The sequence below is a fragment of the Solea senegalensis genome, linkage group LG15 (assembly GCF_019176455.1).
Source record: "Solea senegalensis isolate Sse05_10M linkage group LG15, IFAPA_SoseM_1, whole genome shotgun sequence".
Lineage (NCBI taxonomy): Eukaryota > Metazoa > Chordata > Actinopteri > Pleuronectiformes > Soleidae > Solea > Solea senegalensis.
Window position 1 is genome coordinate 315,572 of NC_058035.1, and position 12,053 is coordinate 327,624.

Genomic DNA, 12,053 nt, shown 5'->3' on the forward strand with positions numbered 1-12,053 from the left:
CCTCATAAGGTATAATAAACATTTGCTAAGATACTTTAATTTGTACAATATCAGTAGCAAGATGTTTTTAAAAAAATAATAATACAAGACTATATTCATTACATGATGAGAAAGATTTCATGGATCATGTAAACTAAGAACAAATAGTCTTACCTCCATATACACAGGGTTTATATATTTTTTTACAGATGACTTGGAAAATAAATATAAAAAACTCTTGGAAAAGTTGAAATTTAGGAAGGAATAAAAAGCCACAACTGACCCGTGTGACAAAAATGTAGATATATCAGTTGTTTTATTTTTTTATGTCTATAAATTAGCCTTGAGATTTCTCTTAAACATTTTGTGCAAATATAATATTGCAAAAAAAGGAAGACAAACTGGTTAAACTAGGAATGTAAATCTAAACAACTAGCCTAATGTAACAATACATTTTCATCAAAGGACAATATTGTTTCACATTTAACACATGAAGGTCACTTTGCTGCTGCCTTTTCACCTAATATGTATTATCCCTTTTTGATTTAAAAAAAAATGCAAATTAAAACACTTTTATTTGAAACGTCAATAAAGGAGTTTTACTTAAAATAGCACTTTGACTTTTGTGCATTAAACATAACATTAAAATAGCAGCGCTTGCTCTTCACACTGTGGTGATTACGACACATTTTAATTAATGCATGAGCCAAAACACATGAAGATATTCTGACTCTCTAGTAGTTAATAGCCTCTTTTTTTAGAGCTATGCCAGCAGATGGCCAGCAGGTGAAGTAGTTTGACCAACATGTATGTGTATGTGTGCAAAAATCACTCTAAAACTAAGGACTCCTTGGGTATGAGGATGCTTGGGAACATGAGCACAGTAGCTTTCATAAAGGATAAGTTAGGAAGTCCAGCGATCACACTGCTGCTCTCGGCACTCAGCTCTTCATCTTGTAGTGGTTTCCTTAAGGAGAGCACACATACATACACACACAGCATAAGTATTCAAAGATGCTTGTGTCTGATTTGTTTATTGTGGATGCATTTTACACCTGAGCTGACCTGACTGCAGTGCTGGTCTTCTCTGCAGCAGACATCAGGCGATTCAAAGTGTCCTCTAGGTGGCGGCTGCTACTGCTGGATTCCAGGTTGCTCATGGTCAACTCATAGAGCTCACGATCAACTCCTTTTACACGTCAGTGTTTCCAACAAATAAAACATGTTACACAGGAGTCAAAGCAACCACCGGGTATCAACAGGACAGCACAAGCTACATCAAAAAGTGACATGATGAACAATTGACTAAATCTACATCCACGTAATTTCACAAGCTGACCTGGTGGAGGACTGTTGCTGCAGATGTTGGATCTGCTCTTCTCCTCAGGGCCAAAATAATCCAGGTTGAGAGCAAAGGAGTCTGCGCTAGCAAAGGGAGACAGTGGGTGAGGACTGTTGTGGGGTGATGAGGGATGGGGTGCTTCATTCTTGTTCTTTAAATAAATGTAAATGCATGAAGTACAGGAAAAAGCGTGTTCCTCTGATTGACGTGCAGTCCACCATGCAGCATCAGATAACTTAAACAATAAAGACAGGGTAATACCAAGGTGGCAGTTCTTAACAGTAACAGTAACATTAGTCTGCAAGCTTCTCGTTACTGCAAAATTGTGTCATTATTTAATTTTCTATAAGTTGTTTTGCATAGATGTTTATCTTTATCAAATATTTTCTTCCCCAAGTTAGACTGATTTCTTTAAGTGATGCCACTTTTCTTATCTTTGAAATGGAAACAAGTTTCTGTCCAGTTAAAAGAACAACAACAATGACACCAATCCCTGTAAGCTGTTTGGGTGTTCAAATACTCCAAAGAAAAGTGATGCTGCTTTCAGCGAGAGAGAGAAAAGCTCAGGGAAGAGAGGCAAGACAAAGCAGGAAGAATCAACTGATTTATTTCAGTATTTACAAAGATTTCCCACAAGTCCTTATTGCAATGCATTAAATCTGGATTTGAGCAGTATATCTGAATAAATAAAAACCAATGAGGGCGGTGCTCTTTAGAAAGAAATACCTGGTATGAAGGCACACATCATTGAGAAATACTGAAACTGTAGTTAGAGAAAAATAGAAACGGCTTGGAGTAGTTGTAAAATATTGAAACGTTGTAAAGTAGCTATAAATTTTGACCACAAAATCCACTTCTTTGGAATCAAACCTGTGATTCTATTAAACATGTGAATGTGGTATACGCTTCAGTGTGAAACTGAAAAAAAAGAAAAGAAAAGAAAAAACAACATAAATGGAAATCAAATATCAATTGTTTTGCTGTCTCACAAATGATTTTATCTTGAGTGAAATAATGTTTATAATGACAGACGTCATCTGCACATATGTCAAACTAAACACACATCATTTTGGACAATGAAACATAAAGGTAAATAATGAATTTATAAATAAATCAATATCAGACTACCAACCAATTCTTTCATGTCTATACGAGGTGCATGTTCTTTGTATTTTTGGTTGACTGCCAAGTTTGTTTCAACAGTTTTTTTACTGCACTGAGAATTCACGGTCCTCTACTGTGCACGCTTAATGGTGTCAACTCTGTTCACTTATCAATATTTATGCCTATTATATTTCTCGTGCAAACCATGGTGGAATCAACTCATCAAGGTGTCTTTCAAGAAATTAAAGGTAAAGTCATTTAAGTAGAACGTTGTTTTGCTGCAGGGAAACCCCAGGTTTAGTGCTGTACATTACCGGTAATACATGTGGAAACATTCGTATGAGTGTCTCTTTCTTCTTTTATGCATGTTTGAATTATTTGGGCATTGTGTCTGGCAATAAAACTAAACTGCTCTTCAAAAGCTTGCACACAGCTTACAAGAACAATTATGGGAATTTATTTTCTAGGGCTCTCGTGTTCTTTAGGTTTAACTTTATCTTATATAGTTATTTAGTGTATTTTCATGTTACCTATTACAAGCTCATGCAGCAGCAAAGCAGACATAACTAACTCATCTAGAAGCGTGTTATATGCAACAACATTCTGTAGATTTGCTGCAAACAATGCAAGAACACACCAATTTCTGCTCCATGTTTTTTTCCATTTTTTCGTTTGTTTCTTTGTTTTTTCATCATTGGTTAGATCTACTTGTTTATTACTTGTAGAAGTCATGTTTTAGAACCAAAAACAGCTTACTTTACAAAAAGTAATGTTGTGAATCCAAATCAAATGAAATTAAATTGATTATTAACCTGCTTTCTTTACTTTGTACAATAGCCTTAGTGATGAAGGTTAACATAACTGATGAAATCATACCACATACAAGTAAATATGAACAAATCAATTCTGTCAAAATGGAAAATAAAATCGCAAAATCACATGATAATGTTAGATTTAAGGCTAAATTTAGATGGGTACTAGTACGAACACTGGGACAGAATTAGCATATAAAATGGTCCTTTGCATGAAACTTCCATTAAATCTAGCAGCCTTCAATCATACCTGTTGTTATACACGGACAACCCACTGTGGTGTTCCATCTCAACTGGGACTAATAAATACTGGGATAAAGTAATGAGTTGGCAGCAAGATGAGACACTCAAGTAAGTAAGAGAGCAAGAAAGGGAGGTCAGAACAGTGTTTCCCCTGTAACTGTCTTTGGAATGGTTGACACTGAATGGTAATGTTTCTGTTTAGTTACATATCCAAACACTGGTAATTCATGAGTAAGACAAAAAATGTGTTTTTCATGGCTCGCAGGGGAAACACGGTGTAAATTAAAAGAAGCAGACATGCCCTGCAGGAGAGGAGGAGAAGTCCAGAGGAGCCCAGAGTAAAAGTCTTAAAGGATTTGGCTATTAAAGGAAGCCATGTGAATGATGGCTGAAGATCTACTTCCAGCCCCAGAAATGAGGGGCTCGACGAGGGGACGTACCGTCCTGAGAGCTGCTGAGGTGACGGCTGCTCCGCTCCAACAGACCGGAAGGGGGCGCCTCCTATAGAGAGGAGTTAACGTACTTGATTATCACATTGCAGGTTCATGTGTTCACCTGCTCTGCTTAAAGTTGCAAGTATAAATCAGTGTTTTCTAAGATAAAGGCTTGGCTGCATTCAGTGTTTCACACTTTCAATACTGAGATTTTAGTGCAGTATTTTCCTATGAACAGCAGTAGCACAGTGAGGAAAATGATAAGTTATTGCAGGTAAAACTGGCAGACTGCAGGCAGAACATAGGTTTTTTGTTGTGGTCCAATTAAATCTAACAGTAGCGAACCAGGAAAAGGAGCATTGCACCTAACACTCGACATGTAACCCACTGAAGATAGTGTTGCAAATAGCAATAAATAATATTGTAGACCACAAAATCTTATTTTTTCTTCAAACAGTAATTGTACCATCAAAATCTCTAATTGTTGCATCCCTTGTTATGCTGTGAATGTACCTGCACTGAGTCTTTTGAGGGGTCCAGTTTGACGTGGGGACCTGGGAATTCTTGTGGTGTCCCTGCTGTGTTTGCAGTAGAACGGGCAGCTGGTGCAGAATCTTTTGTGGGATCAAGTTTTCCCTAACGGATCATAAAATAAAAGAGGTTTAGATTCAATGACTCATGTTGGATTCATTGTATGGTCTTCTATCCATAACAGACACAACAGTAAAAGAGAAGAGGACATCTAACAACCTCAAAATTTTTCTTCCCACGAAAAAAAAAAAGAATCCTGTTCACAGTTGACTCACCAGGTTGGATGCAAAAGTAGACACAGCTACTGACTTCTTTGCTCCAATGAACACCTTTTGGAGGGTGAGAACAAATAACATAAACTTTCAATCACATCAGTCTATTCAAAATGCCAAGGATCACAAAATTTGACAGTCATAAAATCATAGCTTTGCATCAGCAGCACTACTATTAAAGGGAAACCAGCCAAGAGACTGGATATTCAAGATGTGCAATTCAAAACATTTGAAAAATGGAGAGAGGTCAAGGGCAAAAAAGGAATGGAAGGGCAGGAAAACTTGACTTCAAAACAAAAAATAAATATGAGTGGTCATTAAAATAACAAGGCCAGTGGTGGACTAACCCTTCTACCTGTGATTAGATGCACATGTTTTTATGTTTTGTGCAAACTTACATTGTTTCTTGTGTCCACACCGAGGCACCGGAGCAGAGACATATTTGTATGGGAACCTCTCCACTGAAACCGGAGGCCAACTGCACTGTGGATATCTTTGTGTGGCCAACACAGGCCCTGCTGAACCCTGGATAATTGTTAGAGAAGACAAGAAAACACAAAACTTTATTTTGGTTGTTTTGAATTCTAAATGTCAAATGCATCAACCATCATCACCACCACCTTTCATATTCAGGGTAGTTAACCTCACCACTGATCACTGTTGAGCTCAGGCATCTTCTCCTCCTCACTCTCAGTCAGGTGTCGGGAAAGGAGCAAAGTGCCAAGGCTCTGTGCTTCCTCCTCACCTTCCATAGCTGGGACCACGACCTCTGGGAAAGTGGTCCAAAGAAGCTGCTGAACACGGCAGGAAAACAACACCTGGTTGAATAAAAAAGGAACGCTCATTGGAGATATTCAGAGCATATATATATATACTTACTTTTTTGAATGATTCAAAACAGTCATTTTTTGTTTTGATGTTGTGGCAAATCTTTTTGCATGTGACAAAATGAAAACAGCAAGAGTAATCCTTTACAAAACAAAACAACAGACATCTTCTGGCATTGGGTTTTTATCTTTTTATCATCACAAAAAGAAAAAAAAAGGCCAGTGAAATGTGTCCTACCTGACAGCTGTTTCTCTTTAAAACTCCACATTGTTGCACCTGGTCCTGATCTTCCTCAGTACACCCATCAATGTGCAGGCTGCTGACTTGGTCTCTGACCTGTGTCCTCATTTGTCCCTCCTCTTGATCCCTCTTATCCTGGAACACTGCCCAAGACCCGTCTCCATCTTCCTGCGTGGGCGCTGAGCAGAAATCTGCAAAGCTGTCACTCGGCGGGAGGGTCCCAAGACTCTGCACCATTACAGTCACGTCTTGAACACATTCCTGGTCCCTGTGATGCTCCCAAACACTGTCACTGAAGTCTGAAAATTCATCTCCTCTACGTGTTAGAGAACGTGACTGTGTGGAGGTAGCAGAGGTTTCCTGAGTCACAGATTGATGAAAACACTTCTCTTCCTCAATTTGGCTGAGATTTGTCATGCTGCTGTTGCCAAAAGAGTCAGAACGCTTGTGGTTTTCCAGTTCTTCATCCTCATCATCAGTCTGGTCCCAGTCACTCTGATTGTCTGGCGAAGCAAGAGATGAAACATTTGGTTCCAGGTCACAAGAGATACCTTCAAATGAGAAATCCTCACAGATAGAAGACAGGTCCTCGAAAGCAGATTCATACACACTGACTGTCGGGGGCTTCTCTGACTCTTCATCCTCGTGCAGCTCTGAGGTTTGTAAAGACCTTAAACGACACCTAATTTCCCTCCAGCTGTCCCCATCATTGCCTGTATCCTCCTCTGCAAAACAAGGCTGCTCAGAATCAAAAGCTGCTACAGCTTCCTGAGGCTGATGGTGGTCCTGAGATGAGTGCACGATTGCTGCATCTCTATTCTCACAGTGATTGACCTTAGTGCATATATTTTCTCTAGCCTCATGTACACAAAGAGATTTGGGCTCAGAGTTCATTATAGCTTCAGCTGGACCATAGATTTGTTCACCCATATTTGACCCTTCCACTTCACCAACCCACTTCTCTGGGTTGCCTAAGGGAGAGAAGCCACAGCACCAGGGGTGAGCTGCCTGTTCTGAGAACACAGTGAAATCAGCAAATCCACTTTCCTCCATGTAAGAGAAAGTCCCTACTACAGGGGCATCATGGGCCTCAGAATTGTGGCCTCCTTCACCATATCCGTTTGTGAGATGTGAAGATAATTCAGCATCAAAACCCTCACCTCTGACAGAATTTGAGCCCAGGCTGGATAGAGTTTGGAATTGTTCAACAGGGTGGTTTAAGTTGCAGGTGGGTGGGTCTTTGGCTGCCTTAGTGGCAGGAGCAGGCTCTTTGAGGCTAGATGGTGGTGGCTTAATGGAACTGGGAAAGCCTGGAGGGGAGCAGGAAAATACCCCAAAGTCTCCAAACTCGTCGTCATCTGATCCAGCCTCCCCGTCACCATCATCATCCAATGGAGGGGGAGATGAGGAGTGCAAGGGCATGATGTATGGCTCCATGCGTTTCCCTAGCAGAACCTGAAGGCCTCATGCACCTGGGAAGTACAAAAAAAATACTTTATAATTAATGTTCTGCATAACACTGAAATCAGGAATCAACAAGGTCTGCGATTCATTGAATCACTGTTCGAAATGAAAATGCTTATTTCTTTATTCAGTTTTATAATCCATCTTGGATTTTTAAATCTTGTTTAACCTACACTCTGTGGTGGGCCAGTTCTATTCTGTTTTGATAGAAATTGATCATGGATTGAATGATTAGTATATGAACTAATTAAAACATTTCAGTTACTACTTCAGTTTCATGCCTGACAAAGGTTAAACTGTTGTTTCAATGAGGAATCTGCAAACGAAAATAGGAACCGTAGATGTCTGTTGCACAAATTCAGGCTCTCTCATATTCTCTTTGTCTCCTAAAATCATTAGGGCAGGCGTTTACATCTAGGTCTTAGCATTGATCCCAGAGTGGAAAGAAAGAAAGAGTAGTGACCCAGTCAGTAAACTGATACAGGAAACAGTATCCGCTGTTATGTGCTACTTGTTCAAACCAGCAGCCTCATCAGGATCATGGGATTAGAGTTTAAACCTTTACAAAAATACAACTACAACCTTGTGTGCAGACTTTAAACAAAATAATTTAATGACATATTCTCTCCTACATATTAACAGCTTTGATCTTACAACTGTAAAGCCGCACTGAGGTGGACAAAGCTAGCTTGTTTACGGATACTGAACTGTGCATTAGAGCCTAAAAGCACACAAACATTCCGCTATCTCCTAACTACAGGGCAACGGATTAGCTAACATTATCACAAGCTAGCTACTGAAGCCAGTTAACGCTACCTGTCAGAAACACCGACGTGCTATTTAAAATGTGGCTAACTGCTGGTTCGCGATACAGTCTGTCGGATTTTCTTCATTTACCAACAGTCTTTCACTTTGCTTTGTCGTCACGCCTTGTCTGTCAGTGGCGTAGCTTCGCTGTCCATCACCTCTCAGGAGCATCGTTATCCGTGAAGTAAAGACTGGGCTGTGTCGTATGGAGAAGGGCAAAGAAACTCGAGATGCCTCACTACATCCCGTTTTCAGGAAACGTCACCCAATTGCGGCCAGAGAACCGTTGGGAAGAATACTCGGGCTCCATCTTTCAGGCCAGAGTGACTCTTCTTTGAAGTAGATGGTCTTTGTTAAGGCTCTGTAAATGTGCTGCCTGTTGAGATTTTAACGTGTACTTGTTTGTTTTTTTAGTTTTTATCTTGTATCTTAACTCTTTTTTAACTTGTTGTGCTTCATTGCTTCTGGTTAAGATATTTTTTGGAAGTGAATGTAATGGTAGACATCTGAAGTTAAAATGAGATTGGGTCAATAGTTAGTTACATGTGAGCCTGTCGATACCTTGTTTGCATTGACTTCTGAATAAAACATATTCCAGATTATGATGTTTACATTTCTTTCATATCCCTGTTTACAAGTTGCAAATATATATAGTCTTTTTATCATGTGCACTGATGCATGGGATATTTAGTAAATACAATCAGAATATTCCACACATTGTAATCTGTTTAGTGCTTATTAGGGGATTATAAGACTATATATATATTCATGTAAACTGAATTTGCTGCATAGTATAGGCATTTTTATGTAATGTTATGTTTTCATTGATCGTGTATCCTGTGTGGGTTGGATCAGAAAAAGCTTTTGAGACATTATTGAGGCATTATTTGAAACCATGTTTCAAAGATCCAAAATGTATTTATTATAAGAAGTATTGAGAGTGATGTAATGAAAGAATGAATGTGCTCAGAGATTATCAATAAATGTTTGTCTTCCAATGAAAATAAACACCTTTCATTGCTAAAGATTTAAAAAAACAAAACACTACCATCACATAAGCTGTTTAGCATAAACAAAACATGGACATGTTTTTAATTTTGTTACACACACATGTGTTAACCCACAACATGACAACAGAGAAAACTAGGTTTGTATAAATCCAACCCGAGCAGAGTGCTTCCACTTAACACTTGTACAGCACTGTAACATCACAGAGACACAGTTACTGGATACTTTCACTATCAGTGTCCAATTATTCATGAGCTTCTTACGGTATAATCCCAACATTTTAAAATTAAACATCAGTGTTTACAGGACTCCTGCTGCAGAACAAGATTTTAATCATTGAACTCAAAAAGCAGTTGCCTGGACCAGAGTCATTCCCTGACTGCTGCAATTTATTTTCCTCTTGCCTTTGACCAGAGTGGATATTTTTTCAGTGAGAAAATTTGTGTCAGGTTCCAGACCACTGAATCACAGAGTACATTTCTGAATTGTTATTCAATTAATAAGGAATGTTTTAAGTATTAAATGATAATTAAATCTTGATCATCAGACTGCATGGCCGGGTTCACGTTCCTGGCCTCGTGGATCTCCATATGCACCTTCAGATTGGGAGAAGTGGAAAACTTTTTGCCACAAACATAACAGCGAAAGAGCTTTTCCCCTGTGGACACTGGTAGGCCACAGATTTTGAGGTGGTAGCTGTGGGCAACCATTTTGCCACATGTTTTGCAGAAGTATGGCTTTTCCCCCGTGTGCACCCTCAAGTGAACGTTGAGATTTGAGGTTTGAGCAAATAATTTTCCACAGAAAGGACACTTGTGTGGTTTTTCCCCAGTGTGAACTCTTGAATGGACAGACAGGTGGTCCCTGCGATTAAACTCCTTGTCGCATTGAGGGCATTTAAAGGGTTTCTCTCCCGTGTGAACCTCGTCCACGTGTTGGATCAGAGCCGAGTCCTTCTTAAACCGCTTGCGGCAGAAGCGGCAAATCTTCTTGTCCTGAGCTCGTCTTCTATAGTTCTTAGGAGAAGTGACGCTATCACTTGGGCCGCAGAGCGCCGTGTCATCAACAGTCCAATTGTCGTCGTTGCCCAGTGTCAACGTAATAGTGGGAGAAGGGAATGGCTTGTAGTGTGTCTGAGTATTTCGGTTTTCCAGTGCAGCAACATCGTCAGAGGAAGTGGCTTCCTCCAGCCCTGACTTAAAATAGAGATCCACCTTCTCCCGTTTGACCTGCTGAGGGTCACTGCTCTGATTGTTCTCCACAAAAGGAATCTTGTCTGGCTGCTGAGAAGGACATGCCTCCTCAGAGACTGACGGGGTGTCTAAAGGACAGAGACAAAGACAGAGTAAAAGAAATATATTTCTACAGATCTGTTGGATTCAATGACTTTGGATTTAAGTAGATATCATTTGTCGCCAGAGGTTTGAAATTATGACAGACCTTTCTCATAACAATACTACCCTTATTGATGCAGCTCTTTTCAAAATGTAAAATGTAACTTAACATAGAATAAAAATTAATAAACTAACCCTCTTCTCCAGAATGGTTGTTCCACACTGAACATATACAGGTAACAAGATTAAACCAAGGAATGGATGTAATGATCTGCCAGAGGATGTCAGGTTGCCTAAAGGCTGTTGCATCCGGTCCAGATCTTTAGGTTTAGGTGTTCAGCTCTGTATTCTGCAGCCAGCACTTTCAAAATACAAACATACTTTACATTTTAAAGTGGATCAGGAGCCAGTGAAGTAATTTCAAAAATAAGTAAAATGTGTTTGCACCTGGAGCCTGACTGCTGCATTTTGAGTTCTTTAAAGAAGGTGTCATTTCTGTGGACCTTTTTTAAGAAAGGATGAAAGTCCTGATTGAGGCCTATTTATTCTCTCCCTTGGTCTTCTGAGGTTATATTTTGTTATATATGTATATGTATATATATATATATATATATATACATATGTAACAACGCTATATATATATAAACAAATCTTTACAAAGGTGAATGGAAACAAAACTGAAGTAAAAATGTGTGTGACGCACACCTGCTCTGAATGAAGATGCCACAGCTTTGAAGGCGGACAGCTGCTTTATCTCCTTCTTCAGGCGGACGACCTCTGCTTTAGAACGGACTAGCTCATCCTGATACTCGGCGATGGTCTGCACCACCAGTCCAAAGACTTCATCTGCTGCCGCTGCCAGACGCTCGTTGAGCAGCATTCGAAGCTGCTGCGTCCTCAACATGACGACGCTTTATAATTGACTGACTAACGGAACCAGCACATACACAACTACACAAACTACACACCAACCTCCCCCGGGAAGTGAAAGCAGAATTGTTTTATATACAATAACAATGATGGAGCTAATGTTTCCTGTTTGGCTTTTAAATACACATTATCCATTTTCACTCTCGCCCCCTGCTGCAATGGAGTACCCTTTTTTTTTTTACTGTAATACCATATTTCTTTATAATTATTATAAAAAATTTTTCATTATCAAAACAAAAACAACAACAAAAAACGCTAAAACATTAAGAAGAAAACACTGAAACATGAACAGGTAATTTAAAAATGTTAATTGTTTTAGTAATTTTTTGTGTTTTCTTAATGTTTCAATGTTTGGCACTCCAGGGCCACCATACTAAAGGACAAACATAGTGGTATTAAACAAAAAATAACTTAATAATTGTTGCAAAAGGTACATTTCGATTAGGGATATATTTATAGATAACAGAATTCATAGGGTCATATTTGTGTGTCATTTTAAAGAGCAGTTCTTCACTTTTATTGGGCAAATTGCTGATTATCAATTTGGCTGTGTAGCTATTGCAGTCAGTGAAACTAAAATAGACTCATACAGGAGAGCAAATCTGTGGGTCGAGCTCAAACATGTTGTGCCAGGTATCATACAATATTCTGACAGACTCTTGCAGCAACATTTAAATGTTATCAAGCTGTTAAAATCTGTCTGCAGGGGGTTTGACCGCTGATTA

At 39.2% G+C, this 12,053-nt stretch overlaps 2 protein-coding genes across 5 annotated transcripts; both read right to left on the bottom strand.

Annotated features, from left to right (window-relative positions):
• Nucleotides 1–267: 267 nt before the first annotated feature.
• LOC122782203 (aftiphilin-like) lies at nt 268–8,256 on the bottom strand. 4 transcript variants are annotated; one of them, XM_044046468.1, is made up of 11 exons: nt 8,147–8,256; nt 6,946–7,257; nt 5,783–6,288; nt 5,366–5,535; nt 5,116–5,242; nt 4,721–4,774; nt 4,428–4,550; nt 3,921–3,981; nt 1,319–1,399; nt 1,045–1,168; nt 268–946 (listed from the first exon to the last, which is right to left on the bottom strand). In XM_044046468.1, the coding sequence occupies exons 2-11, from the start codon at nt 7,220–7,222 to the stop codon at nt 808–810; spliced, it is 1,662 nt and encodes a 553-aa protein (XP_043902403.1). In that variant the 5' UTR covers nt 7,223–7,257; nt 8,147–8,256; the 3' UTR covers nt 268–807. The 4 variants fall into 4 exon arrangements, with proteins under 4 accessions (XP_043902403.1, XP_043902401.1, XP_043902399.1 ...); XM_044046466.1 differs by having other exon boundaries at nt 5,366–5,511; nt 5,783–7,257; XM_044046464.1 differs by having other exon boundaries at nt 5,783–7,257.
• Nucleotides 8,257–8,947: 691 nt separating this feature from the next.
• Nucleotides 8,948–11,455, bottom strand: LOC122781964 (zinc finger protein 184-like). Its single transcript, XM_044046095.1, has 2 exons — nt 11,104–11,455; nt 8,948–10,385 (listed from the first exon to the last, which is right to left on the bottom strand). The coding sequence occupies exons 1-2, from the start codon at nt 11,300–11,302 to the stop codon at nt 9,583–9,585; spliced, it is 1,002 nt and encodes a 333-aa protein (XP_043902030.1). The 5' UTR covers nt 11,303–11,455; the 3' UTR covers nt 8,948–9,582.
• Nucleotides 11,456–12,053: the final 598 nt, after the last annotated feature.

Bases quoted from the DNA above. Each gene is read 5' to 3' on its own strand.
- LOC122782203 (XM_044046464.1), bottom strand. From the start codon at position 7,222: ATGGAGCCATACATCATGCCCTTGCACTCCTCATCTCCCCCTCCATTG. The intron at 5,243-5,365 runs GTGAGGTTAACT...ACAATTATCCAG, and splicing joins GAGCTCAACAGTGATCAGTG to GGTTCAGCAGGGCCTGTGTT. The intron at 1,169-1,318 runs GTCAGCTTGTGA...GACGTGTAAAAG, and splicing joins CAGCAACAGTCCTCCACCAG to GAGTTGATCGTGAGCTCTAT.
- LOC122781964 (XM_044046095.1), bottom strand. From the start codon at position 11,302: ATGTTGAGGACGCAGCAGCTTCGAATGCTGCTCAACGAGCGTCTGGCA. The intron at 10,386-11,103 runs GTGTGCGTCACA...TCTGTCCTTTAG, and splicing joins GGCATCTTCATTCAGAGCAG to ACACCCCGTCAGTCTCTGAG.